An 18,732-nucleotide genomic window follows, 5' to 3' on the forward strand; every position below is an offset into this window, starting at 1 on the left:
AGATTGTCGACTTGATTCATGATGATGACTGCTAGCTAAGATTTTGAAGTCCAATCAAAGCTACTGTAGATATAACGTGATTTGACGTCATTTTATCTGTGGCCAATGACCTTGAGCCTTCTTGGAAGGGCACTTCTTATGTAAGTCTATGGCAGCACCCAAGGGGCTTGAATTTTCAAGCTCTACCCTTAGATTTGGCGGTAACATAGTGTCTCCATGAGTGACAGAACACGGCGCAACTAGAGAACATTACCCACCCCTACACTCTGTATTTTCCGCTGGCTGCCCCACCACCACAGAAAGCACTGAGCTAGGCTGAAACACCTGCATTTTGGAGCTGCCTTACTCAACAAAGCAAAAAAGAGACCATGTATGTGGCTTTATTGACTCAATTATAAAAATTAAAATAAATGTTGTTTACATTGTTTGCAAACTGATATGTGACCGGTATTAATTCCAAAAAAACATGCAAAACAGACAACCCAATTAAATTTGGGGCTCAAAGCGCCACCTGCCTTGAATGACGGGTCGCCACTGATCATATCTCATGCATCTTATCCAGGTTTATCAGGACCGGGTTACAAGCTTTTTCGGGTTATTATAAATGAGATATGATGTTTATATGCGTCAACTCAAAAACGGAATACTTGAGTATCCTGAATAATAATGGGATATTGGTGTGCATGTAAACGTGGTCATTATTGTTCCCCCTTTAATCAGGGACTGATTTAGACCTGGGCCACCAGGTGTGTGCAAGTAATTATTAGGTAGAAGAGAAAACCCGCAGGCGCCGGACCTCGTAGGGTCCGTTGAATGCCCTGCTCTACAGCATGCTTCTCTGCATGGCATTTTACAGATGGATTTAAATAAGCATTAGACAACTAGCCTGGGTGCCAGTTTTTTTCTATTCTAGAAAGCAGTTGTCAAGAGAGCAGAAGCAGACTGGCACCCAGGCTATAATATAACAATATTCAGATTAAAAGCCCCCAGAGGTTATAAATTAATTTAATTAACGAATGTGCTTTCCTTGCTGTTGTCTAGGTCTGCCCCCCCCCCCCCCCCCCCAGGTTACTGTTCTAATTAGGGTTGCAACTTTCTCTTGGGACAGGGGGGAACATTCTGAAATTACCTTTTTGTCCCCCCCCCCAAAGTTTTATCATTGGAATGTGATACAAAATGAGGCAACGGTGTGCTTTAGGACCATGCAGACGCCTCTGAGCAGTCGGGTCGGCTGTTTGGAGTGTATATCCGACTGGATAACAAAAATAATTATAATTATGTCCCCCCCACTTCTAAAACCAAAGTTGTGCCCCTGGCTTTATTTATTGCCTTTGACTAGTAACTTGTCTTATTACACTGTGAAATTGTAGTGTATCAGTTTCATTAAGGGTGCTGCAACCTGTATGAAGTTGTTAGGGTTGTCTATTTATAAGGAATAAGAAATTGATTTAACATACTGACTTTGTGGACTCCCCCCCCCCCCCCCCCCCCCCCATATGATCTATGGATTAGTATGCCTACTTATAAATAATCATGTGATTTGTGGGGTGGTGTTAACAGTTGGGAATGTATAATTTGATGGCTATAGATGAATCATTAAGGTGGATTGTTGAATTTGTCTGAAATTGAGAACAATACGAGACACTAAAACTACTGAAAAATATTAATATTATCCTGAAGTGTCCAAGAGTTTATCTATAATACCTTGAAATATGTTATCTTATAAAAGTTATTGATTATACCCTATCTTGTATAGATTCGTTTTTGCTCGCTATGAATAAAAAATAGTTTGAAAAATGGTCTTCTCCTCTCTTTTATTCAATGTTAATTAATACATTCTGATAGCTATGAACTTTTGTATTTTTTTTTACCTCTTCTCGTGTCCATACAGGCTAATAGGGTGTCAGAGCGAGCCACTGCACTCAGTCCCTGGAGCCCCTGGCTTTCTAGAATGTTCCAGAGTCCAGACCAATGACTGATTGGTCCAGACACAGAGCTACTGGTTTCCAGTTACCAAATAGACTTAGTTTTGAATGGTTGGTTTTACATTCATTGTGAAAATGTTATAGATTTAAAGCCAATCTGCAAATGGTTGTTTGGACATATATGCTTAATGGTTCATAAATCATTTAAATGCATTCGATTTATGGAAACTCAATTTATAACAGTAGTTTGACACAGTACATGTATATGCGTAATTATTCTGGAGATGCCGTTTACATTGGTCAACCAAAAACTGTCTGCAACTGTTCATCGTGTCCACAATATGGCACAATAAAGATCCTGGAGATTGAACAGTGCGTTCGAATGGAACTCTGCATTCCATGGTGCCCGGGTCGTTCTTTCTCTAAAGGAGGAATCTCACCATGATAACATAACCCCACCCAGTACTGGGAAGGGCGTGACTTTCTTGCTGATTGATGGGTTTGTATCGAATGAAAACTGAGAAGTAGGGAGTGTCGTTTCAACATTGGCCAATTAGACCTTGCTATTTTTGGGCATGGTCTGGACTAGTACTAAAAGGCTGAAAACCCCTTTCCTTTTGCCTTACGCCAAGGGTAAGGGGTGTGTATAGGAGGAAAAGTTACGTTTGCTTACAGCTTTCTGATTGAAAGTACATACTGTCATCTTAACCTTTCTTTTCCTGAAACTATATATTTCATCTGCTTGTGTTACTGTCCACTGCAACAACCAACGCTCCTCATCATATCAAAGACAAGGTAAGAGCCCTGCCTTTCACCATTATACCTATTTCTTTGGTGTCCAACTTCTAAGTACAATGATAAACCATATCGTTGTCTAGCCATATTGTTTCAACGATATCCTACATGTTCGTTTAGTTATTTTGTAGCCTCGACGGCCTACCGGGTTGTTGTTTTTTGCCATGGCCTACTGTCTACTTGCTGTGCTTTCAACTCTTAAAACCGCCTGTTGTGTGAATATATATTTTTTTTACATGAAAATATAACACTAACATCAATGTAGAAAAGTATTATTTGGGAGGAGAACCGTATACGTTGTAGTGTTAGCCTCGTTTAAGTGACTGTTTCGTATTCTCCATTGGTCTCTATGAGCAGGGAACATGTCGTGACACATCACGCAGACCTCGTTGCCTATGTAATGACGTACTGGCGTATGGGGCATTCACATTTCGCACTAATTAGAAACTAGTCGTTTTTATATTTGAAATAATACTGGTTTATTGTCCCTTTTTGAACTGTATTGCTAATGGTTTACACACAGATATCTTTATAACCTTTTTGGGTGGGTGTATGTGAACTTTTTGACATGCCCAGACATGCAGTATTAAATTGCGACCCCTATAGTAGGATTCCGACCAGTTCAATCCAGTTAAATGACAAGAGATTGTGGTGACAGGGACCAGTAGTGAATAATGACTATATAATAATCTAACGTTGGCTAGATCAGGGGGCTTCAATCTTATCTTGTCCAGGGACCCTTTCCCAGGTAAACCAGTGACCCCCATAAGTATTATCAGGTGAGTTGTCATGGCAAGGTGAAGTAATCAACATTTTAGTTTGAAATGATTTTGTGTGAACTCTAACAGCGTATTAGCTCAAAATGTAACATATTTTCGATAAGAGCAAGCTGTTTAGCTGGTCAAACAACGGTTAAGCATGTGTTGGCAAAAAAAATGAATGTCCAAGGCCAGAAAGCTTAGCAGGAGCCAGCGGTTTCCGCACCGGTAGTCTTAATACCTGGTGTTTTTCCCGTTTTAATGTCACGTGCACAAGTACAGTGAAATGCCTTGTGACCTCTAACCCCAACAATGCAGTAATCAATAACAATGTATTTCTAAAAATACCAAGGTTGAACCAAAAACGCACGAGATGTAAAAATGAGAAGAACACGATTAAGTAAGCATCCTAGAAAAAGGGTCCGTTCCGGTGCCATATATGCATTGTGCAGGGATACTGGCTCGATATTAGTTTATAGCAAATTATTGCGCGTTTATGTGTATTGTAGTATCAGTGTGCGTAGGGCCCTGTGCGTGTTCATGGAGACGGTGCAAAAATAAGCCGGTGTCGCTATTTAGCAGTTTTATGGCATGGTGATAGACGCTGTTCAGGAGCCTGTTGGTGTCAGACTTGGATCAACTTGCCGTGCGGAAGCAGAGAACCCCCACCTCTGTAGCGCCGTGCGATCGAGGGCGGTACCTGTTGCCATACCAAGCAGTGACGCAGCCAGTCAAGATGTTGTCATTGATACAGCTGTTGGAACCTTTTGAGGATTTGAGGGGCCATGCCAAACCTTTTCTAAGCCTATGTTAGATACTCCAATGAGTGTCATTTGATCAATATTAGGCTTTGTGAAATAAAGTTGATATTAATAGAAAAATATATTTGGCTAACTGTAGGTATAATAAAATGTTTGTTTCTAGCTATATATTTTTCTAAATTTCCCACTTTAATAAATAATATTTTGGTAGATGCCCCCCCTGTTTAATATTCCTGATCTAGATTAATGGATAAAGGAACATTATTGTCTCTACTAGGAAAGAGTAGCAGCCTTGGACAATAACATCTCCTAAATATTATGTAACATGTTTCCAAATGACCAGTACCATTGTGATGCGTACTGCCAGAACATCCCCAAACGGGTTTTAAATGCTTAATCATCAAGTTGATATCAAATTTTACTCTCAATACCTCTCATTCCTCTTGGGGCGGCAGAGTAGCCTAGTGGTTAGAGCGTTGGACTAGTGTCTACTTGCAAGTTCAAACCCCCGAGCCGACAAGGTACAAATCTGTCATTCTGCCCCTGAACAGGCAGTTAACCCACTAGGCCGTCATTGAAAATAATAATTTGTTCTTAACTGACTTGCCTGGTTAAATAAAGGTACAAAAAAAAATTGTCACCATTCCATCGGTGTAATATCTTAAATAAATATGGTAATCTCTTAATGTATTCACCATACATTCTGTCCCCCTTTCGTCAACAGATGATGGTGACAGTACTCATGAAGTTAATTTGAAACATTATATAATCAATTCCCATAAATTAATAATGCATTAATATATTCTCTCCCCCTCAATAGATGCTTCCCACAGTGACTGGACTGCCCTTTGCCGTGCAGTTGAAGGCTCTGACTGATCAGGAGTTCAGGTACCAGCCCAAGCTGAGCGGGCTGAGGATCATTGAGACGGCCCATGACAACGGCCTGAGGATGACCGCCCGGCTCAGGGAGTACGAGGTGAAGGACCTCCTGTCTCTGACCAGGTTCTTTGGCTTCAGTGCAGAGACCTTCTCCCTGGCCGTCAACCTGCTGGACCGCTTCCTCGCTGTAATGAAGGTAAGGCCTGGACATCAGACGGGGTTTGATTAGAATCGATTAAAATTCGTCTTCAGTTCATTTGGTTTTAGGGTGAGCAATAGACCGGGAAACAAATTACTGTTATTAGACGTGCGAGGACTGTAAAATCGTCACTCAATTGGGTACATTAAGTAATATCAGAATGTTCTACATCGCTTCACTGTAAAAAAATATATATATTTCAAAACCCCCAAAATCGATTTAAATTATATTCAATATCGATCAGTGTGACCATTAACTTCAACCATTTGGTAAATAACATTCTTCTCCCAGATCCAGCCGAAGCATCTGTCATGCGTGGGCCTCTCCTGTTTCTACATCGCTGTGAAGACCTCGGAGGAGGGGAAGAATGTCCCCATGGCCAACGAGCTGATCCGGATCAGCCAGAACCGCTTCACTGTGTCTGACATGATGAGGATGGAGAAGATCATTCTGGAGAAGCTCTACTGGAAGGTCAAAGCCCCCACGGCCCTCCACTTCCTCAGGCTGTTTTACAGCTGTATCCAGGACACGCTTGAAGATGACTGGTACGATGACTGTAGGCTTGGACAGTACACTGTATGTACCAGGGGTGTCAAACATACGGCACGCGGGCCGGATTCTGCATGGGGGGGGTCCATAACAGGTGTCCAATCCGACAGGTGGTTTGAGAAAAGAACCAAAGGAACAAACTCGGTACACTTTAAAACGACTCAAATCGACTGACTAAATGATAATGACCTATATTCTTAGTTTCCTGACTGTCCAGTTGGTTAATCACCACATTTTAGTGCGGCCCTCTGGATGCCTGGGGCGGCAGGGTAGCCTAGTGGTTAGAGCGTTGGACTAGTAGGTTGCAAGTTCAAACCCCCGAGCTGACATGGTACAAATCTGTCATTCTGCCCCTGAACAGGCAGTTAACCCAATGTTCCTAGGCCGTCATTGAAAATTAGAATCTGTTCTTAACTGACTTGCCTAGTTAAATAAAGGTACAATTTAAAAATATATTTTTTAATTTTGTGGAAGACCGACTGCGGCCCCCCGGTGCAGAATGAGTTTGACACCCGTAGTATATACCAGGGTATCACGGTGTGATGTTTATTCAGTCATCTTGTGCACTAGGTTAATAAGAGTCCCTTTTGAATTATTGGTTAATTCTGAAGCTCTTCCACAAAGCAGCTGTTGGGCCTCTGTGATGGCTTGTGTTCACGCATGCTCTTTAAAAGTAGTCTGGATAATGGGGATTTCAATAACATGGATGCTTTTATCTTACTCAGTTTCATATGTAATGTATGTATGTATGTATGGACATTTCTTTAGCTCTTATGCTTTATAAAACACTTGACAAACATTATTAAAACACATTTTCTCTCCATAGCAAGGAGATCCTGAACATTGAGAGACTAGAAGCCCAGCTGAAAGCCTGCCATTGCTCTTTCACTTTCTCCAAAGTCAAGGTAAGATACTGTAGTTCTGTGTATCAAAACAAATCTATTTTGGTCTCATTTAGAGTCTCTCAATACTATGTGTATGTAGCTAGTTCATGTTGTGACATTGGATCTAGGTCTATTTTGGGCAGGGCACTTGGGAAAGGGGTGGGGGTTGATGTGTTTTGAGTGTGGGTTGAAAAACGAACTCAAAATAGTTTCAAACCAACTGTAAAATGTTGCTGTATATAAATATCCCTCAATGTGTAGGTTTCATGCCAACCTAATGTCTCCTTCTCTCGCTCTACCCCCCTCTCGCTCTACCCCCCTCTCGCTCTACCCCCCTCTCGCTCTACCCCCCTTCTCGCTCTACCCCCCCCTCTCCACAGCCCTCTCTGCTTGCCCTGTCCTTGTTGGCCCTGGAGCTTCAGGAGCAGCATGACCATGAGCATGTAGACAAGCTGCTAAACGCCTTCAAGTCTCTCCAGCAGCAACTCACTGTGAGCGTTTACTGTCTTGTCTAGCCAGATAGCCTGGTCTCAGCTGTTTGTACTGTCTTGTTCCTATGTCATCACACCAAACGTTGGGCATAGGAGTTGGCAAGAGTACAAACAGATCTGGGACTCAGGCTACCACCCAGTGTCATATCACTCCCCAAACATGTCTGTTGTAACCAGAACACTAACCGGGGTCTTGTTCATTAGGGCATACAACGGAAAACGTTTGAAATGTTTTGCAACGGAAAACGAGAGAAAAGACGCGCTCAAAGAAAATGAGTTTCTTATTGGACAAGTCCCAAGGTAGTTTCTCCCCGTTTCTGAGTGTTTTTGTTTCCCCGTTTGGTGCCTAATGAACACAACCCAGCAATGGAAGGTGTTTACACTGGGGCTGTGGCTCAAATGGTAACCTATGGGGCCTCGTCAAATGTAGTGCACTACAGGAAATAAGGGTCCGTTTGAGACACAGCCACTGTTAGCTATGAGGTGGAGTGTTTAGCTACTGTTAGCTATGAGGTGGAGTGTTTAGCTACTGTTAGCTATGAGGTGGAGTGTTTAGCTACTGTTAGCTATGAGGTGGAGTGTTTAGCTACTGTTGGCTATGAGGTGGAGGGTTTAGCCACTGTTGGCTAGGAGGTGGAGGGTTTAGCCACTGTTAGCTAGGAGGTGGAGGGTTTAGCCACTGTTAGCTAGGAGGTGGAGGGTTTAGCCACTGTTAGCTAGGAGGTGGAGGGTTTAGCCACTGTTAGCTAGGAGGTGGAGGGTTTAGCCACTGTTAGCTAGGAGGTGGAGGGTTTAGCCACTGTTAGCTAGGAGGTGGAGGGTTTAGCCACTGTTAGCTAGGAGGTGGAGGGTTTAGCCACTGTTAGCTAGGAGGTGGAGGGTTTAGCCACTGTTAGCTAGGAGGTGGAGGGTTTAGCCACTGTTAGCTAGGAGGTGGAGGGTTTAGCCACTGTTAGCTAGGAGGTGGAGGGTTTAGCCACTGTTAGCTAGGAGGTGGAGGGTTTAGCCACTGTTAGCTAGGAGGTGGAGGGTTTAGCCACTGTTAGCTAGGAGGTGGAGGGTTTAGCCACTGTTAGCTAGGAGGTGGAGGGTTTAGCCACTGTTAGCTAGGAGGTGGAGGGTTTAGCCACTGTTAGCTAGGAGGTGGAGGGTTTAGCCACTGTTAGCTAGGAGGTGGAGGGTTTAGCCACTGTTAGCTAGGAGGTGGAGGGTTTAGCCACTGTTAGCTAGGAGGTGGAGGGTTTAGCCACTGTTAGCTAGGAGGTGGAGGGTTTAGCCACTGTTAGCTAGGAGGTGGAGGGTTTAGCCACTGTTAGCTAGGAGGTGGAGGGTTTAGCCACTGTTAGCTAGGAGGTGGAGGGTTTAGCCACTGTTAGCTAGGAGGTGGAGGGTTTAGCCACTGTTAGCTAGGAGGTGGAGGGTTTAGCCACTGTTAGCTAGGAGGTGGAGGGTTTAGCCACTGTTAGCTAGGAGGTGGAGGGTTTAGCCACTGTTAGCTAGGAGGTGGAGGGTTTAGCCACTGTTAGCTAGGAGGTGGAGGGTTTAGCCACTGTTAGCTAGGAGGTGGAGGGTTTAGCCACTGTTAGCTAGGAGGTGGAGGGTTTAGCCACTGTTAGCTAGGAGGTGGAGGGTTTAGCCACTGTTAGCTAGGAGGTGGAGGGTTTAGCCACTGTTAGCTAGGAGGTGGAGGGTTTAGCCACTGTTAGCTAGGAGGTGGAGGGTTTAGCCACTGTTAGCTAGGAGGTGGAGGGTTTAGCCACTGTTAGCTAGGAGGTGGAGGGTTTAGCCACTGTTAGCTAGGAGGTGGAGGGTTTAGCCACTGTTAGCTAGGAGGTGGAGGGTTTAGCCACTGTTAGCTAGGAGGTGGAGGGTTTAGCCACTGTTAGCTAGGAGGTGGAGGGTTTAGCCACTGTTAGCTAGGAGGTGGAGGGTTTAGCCACTGTTAGCTAGGAGGTGGAGGGTTTAGCCACTGTTAGCTAGGAGGTGGAGGGTTTAGCCACTGTTAGCTAGGAGGTGGAGGGTTTAGCCACTGTTAGCTAGGAGGTGGAGGGTTTAGCCACTGTTAGCTAGGAGGTGGAGGGTTTAGCCACTGTTAGCTAGGAGGTGGAGGGTTTAGCCACTGTTAGCTAGGAGGTGGAGGGTTTAGCCACTGTTAGCTAGGAGGTGGAGGGTTAGCCACTGTTAGCTAGGAGGTGGAGGGTTTAGCCACTGTTAGCTAGGAGGTGGAGGGTTTAGCCACTGTTAGCTAGGAGGTGGAGGGTTTAGCCACTGTTAGCTAGGAGGTGGAGGGTTTAGCCACTGTTAGCTAGGAGGTGGAGGGTTTAGCCACTGTTAGCTAGGAGGTGGAGGGTTTAGCCACTGTTAGCTAGGAGGTGGAGGGTTTAGCCACTGTTAGCTAGGAGGTGGAGGGTTTAGCCACTGTTAGCTAGGAGGTGGAGGGTTTAGCCACTGTTAGCTAGGAGGTGGAGGGTTTAGCCACTGTTAGCTAGGAGGTGGAGGGTTTAGCCACTGTTAGCTAGGAGGTGGAGGGTTTAGCCACTGTTAGCTAGGAGGTGGAGGGTTTAGCCACTGTTAGCTAGGAGGTGGAGGGTTTAGCCACTGTTAGCTAGGAGGTGGAGGGTTTAGCCACTGTTAGCTAGGAGGTGGAGGGTTTAGCCACTGTTAGCTAGGAGGTGGAGGGTTTAGCCACTGTTAGCTAGGAGGTGGAGGGTTTAGCCACTGTTAGCTAGGAGGTGGAGGGTTTAGCCACTGTTAGCTAGGAGGTGGAGGGTTTAGCCACTGTTAGCTAGGAGGTGGAGGGTTTAGCCACTGTTAGCTAGGAGGTGGAGGGTTTAGCCACTGTTAGCTAGGAGGTGGAGGGTTTAGCCACTGTTAGCTAGGAGGTGGAGGGTTTAGCCACTGTTAGCTAGGAGGTGGAGGGTTTAGCCACTGTTAGCTAGGAGGTGGAGGGTTTAGCCACTGTTAGCTAGGAGGTGGAGGGTTTAGCCACTGTTAGCTAGGAGGTGGAGGGTTTAGCCACTGTTAGCTAGGAGGTGGAGGGTTTAGCCACTGTTAGCTAGGAGGTGGAGGGTTTAGCCACTGTTAGCTAGGAGGTGGAGGGTTTAGCCACTGTTAGCTAGGAGGTGGAGGGTTTAGCCAGCTGTTAGCTAGGAGGTGGAGGGTTTAGCCACTGTTAGCTAGGAGGTGGAGGGTTTAGCCACTGTTAGCTAGGAGGTGGAGGGTTTAGCCACTGTTAGCTAGGAGGTGGAGGGTTTAGCCACTGTTAGCTAGGAGGTGGAGGGTTTAGCCACTGTTAGCTAGGAGGTGGAGGGTTTAGCCACTGTTAGCTAGGAGGTGGAGGGTTTAGCCACTGTTAGCTAGGAGGTGGAGGGTTTAGCCACTGTTAGCTAGGAGGTGGAGGGTTTAGCCACTGTTAGCTAGGAGGTGGAGGGTTTAGCCACTGTTAGCTAGGAGGTGGAGGGTTTAGCCACTGTTAGCTAGGAGGTGGAGGGTTTAGCCACTGTTAGCTAGGAGGTGGAGGGTTTAGCCACTGTTAGCTAGGAGGTGGAGGGTTTAGCCACTGTTAGCTAGGAGGTGGAGGGTTTAGCCACTGTTAGCTAGGAGGTGGAGGGTTTAGCCACTGTTAGCTAGGAGGTGGAGGGTTTAGCCACTGTTAGCTAGGAGGTGGAGGGTTTAGCCACTGTTAGCTAGGAGGTGGAGGGTTTAGCCACTGTTAGCTAGGAGGTGGAGGGTTTAGCCACTGTTAGCTAGGAGGTGGAGGGTTTAGCCACTGTTAGCTAGGAGGTGGAGGGTTTAGCCACTGTTAGCTAGGAGGTGGAGGGTTTAGCCACTGTTAGCTAGGAGGTGGAGGGTTTAGCCACTGTTAGCTAGGAGGTGGAGGGTTTAGCCACTGTTAGCTAGGAGGTGGAGGGTTTAGCCACTGTTAGCTAGGAGGTGGAGGGTTTAGCCACTGTTAGCTAGGAGGTGGAGGGTTTAGCCACTGTTAGCTAGGAGGTGGAGGGTTTAGCCACTGTTAGCTAGGAGGTGGAGGGTTTAGCCACTGTTAGCTAGGAGGTGGAGGGTTTAGCCACTGTTAGCTAGGAGGTGGAGGGTTTAGCCACTGTTAGCTAGGAGGTGGAGGGTTTAGCCACTGTTAGCTAGGAGGTGGAGGGTTTAGCCACTGTTAGCTAGGAGGTGGAGGGTTTAGCCACTGTTAGCTAGGAGGTGGAGGGTTTAGCCACTGTTAGCTAGGAGGTGGAGGGTTTAGCCACTGTTAGCTAGGAGGTGGAGGGTTTAGCCACTGTTAGCTAGGAGGTGGAGGGTTTAGCCACTGTTAGCTAGGAGGTGGAGGGTTTAGCCACTGTTAGCTAGGAGGTGGAGGGTTTAGCCACTGTTAGCTAGGAGGTGGAGGGTTTAGCCACTGTTAGCTAGGAGGTGGAGGGTTTAGCCACTGTTAGCTAGGAGGTGGAGGGTTTAGCCACTGTTAGCTAGGAGGTGGAGGGTTTAGCCACTGTTAGCTAGGAGGTGGAGGGTTTAGCCACTGTTAGCTAGGAGGTGGAGGGTTTAGCCACTGTTAGCTAGGAGGTGGAGGGTTTAGCCACTGTTAGCTAGGAGGTGGAGGGTTTAGCCACTGTTAGCTAGGAGGTGGAGGGTTTAGCCACTGTTAGCTAGGAGGTGGAGGGTTTAGCCACTGTTAGCTAGGAGGTGGAGGGTTTAGCCACTGTTAGCTAGGAGGTGGAGGGTTTAGCCACTGTTTGCCAGGAGGTGGAGGGTTTAGCCACTGTTTGCCTAATGTTGCGGGATCATGGAACATTTCGGCATGTCGATGATTAATCAAGACTCTGGAGAGATGTTGAGTTTGCTCTTTGGCATTGGGAACCCTCTGTTTTGAATGATGGAGAGAATAAATGTGCAAACAGACCAGCAGCAACACTAACACTCTGATTGGCAGATTTTTAAATAAATGAATACTCTGATGTGCTGTATAATTATCTATCTTGTTTCCTCAGGTCCGAGAAGGAGACCTGGTTATCGTGACAGAGTTGGTTATGAAGTGTCTCATTGAGTATTCAACCACCAGGGTCTCCAGGCCCAACAGCCAGAGGCTTCGTTGGATCCTCTCTGGCAGAACACAACGCACGTTGAAACACAGCTACTACAAGATCGCCCATATGCCCACAATCCCCGAGTCCGCCTACTGAACCCTGGGGCTGGGTGACCACCGATACAAAAGTAGGAGTACACCGATACAAAAGGAGAAGTAGGCTACCACCTCTTCTCCCCTAAAAACATGTTTTGTTTTTCAGTTTCATGGAAAAATGGCAAAAAAATATATATAAAAACAACTTCCTGTACTCTACTTTTGCTACATGGTCACCCACCTCCACTAACCCACTTCCCTTACAGAACTGCTTTATGGATGATGTAGTTCTTTAAGGGGAAAAACCTGTTACCTTTTCTTTTTCTCCTGGTTTTTCTGTTCTTTTTGAATAAGCTCACTATTTATTAGCCTACATCTGCTTCATTGACTAAGGCTGCATCTGAAACGGCACCCTATCCCCTAGATAGTGCACTACTTTTGATAAGGTTGGATCCCTCTTTATAGGGAATAGGGTGCCATTGAGAAGGCACACCAAGGGAGTAATGCCCGGTCAAGAGTGGGTTTATCCGCTGCCACCTAGCGAAGGTTAAATCCTTCCTGGTTGAAATGCTTACACGCGTGTATACAGTATGTTCTTATCTGAATCAGTACCAACATGAATACTCTGCATAGTATTCTATCGTGGTTGCTGGTTTTAAGCAATGAAGTATAGAACCACCTAGGTCCTCAGTCCACTATGTGGAAGAGGAGGGAGAAGGGTTTTGTGAAAATGCAAAAACAATGGAACCAAGAAATCGGACCCAAAACCCTTAACTTCCACCCTAGGTTGATGAACTGGCCTAAAAATGCACACTCCTCTACCCAAGGTGATGAAAAATATTTTTATTTTGGAACTTTTTTGTTGTACTTGTGAGGGTGTTTTTGTTGCGGTTTCCCCAGTGATGTGATGAAACTAGCAACGATCCTGCACATGTATTGGTTTTAGCTTGCAGGATAGCATGCTCTTGGAGCTGAAGCTGTCTGTGGATGACGCCCCCCATTATCTACTGTGACATCGATATAACTAACAATGGTTACAGATTAACACGATCACTATTACAAAATGTGATGTTGACTTATCTAGATTTGTGGCAACAAAAATATAGCCTTTTAGAGAACAACCACTCACAATGAATTTATTGTATTATGCTAAAATGCACTAAGTCACTTAGATAAGCACAGTTGATATAGGAAATGAAGTTAGTTTGATCTGCATTTACTAAAGTATTTGATGTGCTGAGGCCATAGCCAACCACACTTGAGCTTAGTATTTTGTTAAGAATTTGAAATAAAGTTGATGTTCTGGAATTTGAAAACTTTGCCTAAAAAAAACAACAGTTGTAACTAAATCTGTTTAACCCATGTGTTTGGACCTTTCAATAAAACCATATTGAAAAGCTGTGTGGTTGCACTGTCAATGTTTTGAAACCACACGTCCATAAAGACCACGTTTCAACGATTTCCATACCGACAGCTAGTTAACTGAATTATGGCTTTGAAGTCTGCTATGACAAAGGTTTGGCTGAATAAAACACAAGCTCAGAGAAAAGGCAGGATGTAGGGTTGTATATTATTACGGTTTCTAGTTCAGTTTCAAAGGACTGACTATTCTAATTGTTTCAGAACACATTGTCCATTTGCCCAAAGCAACTGCTCTTTGCTGCATTCATAACCAAGAGGGACGGTGGTAATTACAAGTTGTGAAATTGAAACTATCAGTTGGCTGCATTCACATGCTTTGAATGTTTGCGAAATGCCAATTGGCTAACAAGCTGCATCAACTATAAACTGAAAGTACAGCTATCATGCTTTTGAACAAATTAGTGTTTTAAAACTATACTAATAGTTTGCATTTAAGTGTTTTTGTTACATTGAACTGCTGAAAATGCTGTTGAGGTGTCATGGAAATTTTCTGTATTTACCAAATCATGAGAGCAAACCACACAAGTTAGAGTCATCACAAAGTCTATCTTTAATTATATGAGCTCCATCACATCCCTGTGACTCTCAGATCAATTCAGTGTCTTCCAATGAGTTCTCTGAGTCCCTTACACATTGCAACTGAGATCCTTTATAGCAAAGACGCACATAGCCAGACAGCATTGGCATAATTTATCGTTCAGCTTTGTCTCCTAAACTATGTCCTTTTCTCAAACTCAGAACCATAAACAAATCCTCCATATCAACTCCATCCTAGCTTGACAAGATCACAGAGACACATTGACTGGCACACAGACATTGTGGAGCCAAGAGATACACGCTTGACCTCTCCCCTCTCTCCGGCCCAAACAACTTAGTCTTGACAAGAAACCAGATGACTGCAACCCCGCCACAGTATTATACAAACACATTCTGATGAAGTAACTTACACATGATGAATATAAAACATCTTACCTATGTTACCAACTAATTCTGATTATTCCCCAACAGAGGTCATTTCATTAGTCAGTGACAGAGATACTATAAGTCCTACAACTCCCATTACATTGTATGACCGCTATTACACTGGTAGGCCAAGGTAAAATAATTTAACGTAAAGTAACATATCTTACTAAATGTAATGGTGCAGAGTTTAGTCAAATAATACGTTTTTCTCTGAGACCAGGTTGTTTAGCTTGGTAGTTTAACCTAATTCAAATTGTGGTAGAGTTTTCAGTAGGTAATGGGTTTTATGCCATGTAGCAGTGTAGCCACTACTGGAACTACACACTACTGGAACTACACACTACTGGAACTACACACTACTGGAACTACACACTACTGGAACTACACACTACTGGAACTACACACTACTGGAACTACACACTACTGGAACTACACACTACTGGAACTACACACTACTGGAACTACACACTACTGGAACTACACACTACTGGAACTACACACTACTGGAACTACACACTACTGGAACTACACACTACTGGAACTACACACTACTTAGAAAATATGGGTGAAGTAGGAAATGTCCTTTGTTTGCATCAGACCTAATTAATTCTGACCTGAAATATTGTTGTTGTGTTTAATAGACTAAATTTCACATTCTGTTAACAAATGACCCTCCAAAGTGATCTATTCTTGCAATTTGTAGTCTTATGACATTTTAGAGTTGATCATTATCACAAAGTAGTTTTGATGTAGTGAACTACTTTTTCAATGTAACTTTAGTGGGAGAAGTCAGAGCTCAGGGGTGATAGACCAGTTTCCCACTAGTAATTACCAGTTCAAGTGGATTGTCCCCAGCCTTATGTTGTAAATACCACCTACCACTTGGTTATGAACACAGCACTAGTCCTTCTACAGTACAATCTCTTCACCCCTAGACGAGCCTCAACAGTGTCCATATGACAAGTCTTGGGTATAATGTACAGTGGGTGAGTCCCTTTTGCGGTTTGACGTCACTTTACTTCTGCAAGACATCTCTGCTCCACTGAAGTCAAAGCCAGAGTTCTGTTGACAGAGTGGGAAGTGACAGAGGTGGAAGAAGCAAGTCAAATCTAATTTTATTTGTCACCTGTGCCGAATACAACCTTCCTGTAAAAAGCCCTTAACCAACAATGCATTTCAAGAAGTAGAGTTAAGAAAATATAAAATAAAATAAAGTAACAAGAAAATTACACAACGAGGCTATATACAGGGGATACTGGTACCGAGTCAATGTGCGAGGGTACAGGTTAGTCAAGATAATATGTAAAGTGACTGCATGGAAAATAAACAGCAAGTAGCAGCAGTGTAAAAACAAAGCAAGCCTGCATGTTAATATACCTTCATCTATTTATGTTTTTCAGATAATGTGGATGAAGAGGTTTGAGGCTATTGAGAAGTGTAATCAGTGTTTGTGTTAATGCTCCTTGTGTGACTGTCTATAGCAAGGGTGGGCAAACTTTTTGACTCGAGGGCCACATCGGGATTTTGAAATTAAACGGAGGGCCACAGTTTTTTGGGGGACCAATTGTTTGTTAAAATCCATTTGTGGGGTCCTCCCTCGTGGAGCAGCGGTCTAAGGCACTGCATTACAGTGCTTGAAGCTGGGTTCGATCCCTGGCTGTGTCACAGCTGGCCATGACTGGGAGACCCATGAGGTGGTGCACAATTGGCCCGTCGTCTGGGTTAGGGGAGGGTTTGGCAGGCCGAGATTTCCTTGTCCCATCGCTAGCAACTCCTGTGGTGGGCCGGGCGCATGCACGCTGACACGGTCGTCAGGTGTACGGTGTTTCCTCCGACACATTGGTGCTCCTGGCTTCCGGGTTAAGCAGGCATCATGTCAAGAAGCAGTGTGGCTTGACTGGGTCGTGTTTCAGAGGGACACATGGCTCTCGACCTTCACCTCCCCCGAGTCCATATGGCAGTTGCAGCGATGGGACAAGACTGTAACTACCAATTGGATACCAGGAAATTGGGGAGAACCTCTCCAGAGTTAGTTTCCTCTGCATCTGGTCCTGGAGCCAGGTATCAGTACATTACTCTCCCTCTAGCAGAGGCCCAGCAGTTACCTCCCTCCCTGTTCATCTTCATCAGCACAGTACTCTCCCTCTAGCAGAGGCCAAGCAGTTACCTCCCTGTTCGTCTTCATCAGCACAGTTACCCCCCTCTAGCATAGAGGACCAGCAATTACCTCCCTCCCTGTTCGTCTTCATCAGCACAGTACTCTCCCTCAAGCAGAGGCCCAGCAGTTACCTACCTCCCTGTTTGTCTTCATCAGCACAGTTACCTCCCTGTTCGTCTTCATCAGCACAGTACTCTCCCTCAAGCAGAGGACCAGCAGTTACCTCCCTCCCTGTTCGTCTTCATCAGCACAGTTACCTCCCTCTAGCATAGAGGACCAGCAGTTACCTCCCTCCCTGTTCATCTTCATCAGCACAGTACTCTCCCTCTAGCAGAGGCCCAGCAGTTACCTCCCTGTTTGTCTTCATCAGCACAGTACTCTCCCTCTAGCAGAGGCCCAGCAGTTACCTCCCTGTTTGTCTTCATCAGCACAGTACTCTCCCTCTAGCAGAGAGGACCAGCAGTTACCTCCCTGTTCGTCTTCATCAGAACGATACAGATCAGACACATCACTTAGCAGATATTGGTTGAAAATAAACCCGAACGGCTTATCCACTGAATGAGAAATGTGTAGAGAGGAATGATTGAGTCTATCTTGTGGAAGACTGATTTATTATGCAGGCTTTACACTCAACCATTATGTGTTGATTGAATTAAAAGAAAGTGAATGATCCACCTAATGTCCACGTTCCTTCATCAGCAAGAGAGATGCCCAAATCATTTACCGTGGAAGTACAAGAGACGGGACTATAAGCAAATACAATATGCAATCCTTCAGAGTCAGCGACTGAAATGACTGCAACACTTAACAAAGAGCTGTAGTTAGTTTCAGAATGGGTGGGAAAGGAATATGTCCTAATTATTTCTCCAACTAAAAGCATTCATTAAACCCGAGATTGACTTCATCACTTGTTTTTGTAAGAAGTGTTGACATGTTGAATGCACCGAGGTGTCTGTTTAAACTACTAGCACACAGCTCAGACACCCATCCATACCCCACAAGACATGTCCCCAGAGGTGTCTTCACAGTCCCCATGTTCAGAACAGACTATGGGAGGAGCACAGTACTACATGGAGCCATGAGTACATGGAACTCTATTCCACATCAGGTAACTGAAGCAACAGTCAGAATCAGATATGAAAAAACACTCAAAAATACACCTTATGGAACAGCGGGGACTGAGAAGAGACACACGCACACACACACTCTACACACACTCTACACACACATACATTATGATATTGTTGTATGGTGGTATTAAACATTTTGTATTGTAGATATGAAGTGGTGTAATAATGTTATATGATGAAGAGGAAGAGTAGCTGCTTCCTTGGCAACAGCTAATGGGGATCCATAACAAATGCAAATATCTGTAGCATACTTGCAACCAATAACAGCAAACAAACAGGTGAATAACATGGACCAATAAGCTTGCAGTTCACAACCATGACTACCAAAATTCACCTGAATCTTGCCGATGTGAGGTCACCAGAAAACGACCTGAACATCTGGTTCAGGGATACAGTCATAGACGACACAGTGAAACCGCAGACCACGTGTAACCACGCCAGCCCAGGACCTCCACATCCGGCTTCTTCACCTGTGGGATCATCTGAGACCAGCAACCCAAGACAGCTGATAAAACTAAGGAGTGTTTCTGTCTGTAATAAAGCCCTTTTGTGGGGAAAAACTCATTCTGATTGGCTGGGCTAGGCTCCCCAGTGGGTGGGCCTATGCCCTCCCAAGCCCACCCATGGCTGCGCCCCTGCCCAGTCATGTGAAGTCCATAGATCAGGGCCTAATAAATGTATTTCTTCAATTGACTGATT

General features: G+C 44.8%; 1 protein-coding gene across 2 annotated transcripts; it reads left to right on the forward strand.

Annotated features, from left to right (window-relative positions):
• The first annotated feature begins 2,481 nt into the window (after positions 1 to 2,481).
• On the forward strand, positions 2,482 to 13,761 carry LOC109878332 (cyclin-G1). 2 transcript variants are annotated; one of them, XM_031797736.1, is made up of 7 exons: positions 2,482 to 2,720; positions 5,060 to 5,314; positions 5,609 to 5,862; positions 6,693 to 6,771; positions 7,131 to 7,241; positions 7,446 to 7,541; positions 12,230 to 13,761. In XM_031797736.1, exons 2-6 carry the CDS (start codon positions 5,060 to 5,062, stop codon positions 7,515 to 7,517), a joined length of 771 nt encoding a protein of 256 aa, XP_031653596.1. In that variant the 5' UTR covers positions 2,482 to 2,720; the 3' UTR covers positions 7,518 to 7,541; positions 12,230 to 13,761. The 2 variants fall into 2 exon arrangements, with proteins under 2 accessions (XP_031653596.1, XP_020326180.2); XM_020470591.2 differs by lacking the exon at positions 7,446 to 7,541.
• The last annotated feature ends 4,971 nt before the right edge of the window (positions 13,762 to 18,732 follow it).

Source organism: Oncorhynchus kisutch, linkage group LG19, assembly GCF_002021735.2.
Source record: "Oncorhynchus kisutch isolate 150728-3 linkage group LG19, Okis_V2, whole genome shotgun sequence".
Taxonomy (NCBI): Eukaryota; Metazoa; Chordata; class Actinopteri; order Salmoniformes; family Salmonidae; genus Oncorhynchus; species Oncorhynchus kisutch.

Excerpts from the sequence above, each read along its gene's own strand:
- LOC109878332 (XM_020470591.2), top strand. The coding sequence starts at position 5,060 with ATGCTTCCCACAGTGACTGGACTGCCCTTTGCCGTGCAGTTGAAGGCT. Across the intron at positions 5,863-6,692 it reads GACACGCTTGAAGATGACTG|CAAGGAGATCCTGAACATTG; the intron begins GTACGATGACTG and ends TTCTCTCCATAG. Across the intron at positions 7,242-12,229 it reads CTCTCCAGCAGCAACTCACT|GTCCGAGAAGGAGACCTGGT; the intron begins GTGAGCGTTTAC and ends TTGTTTCCTCAG.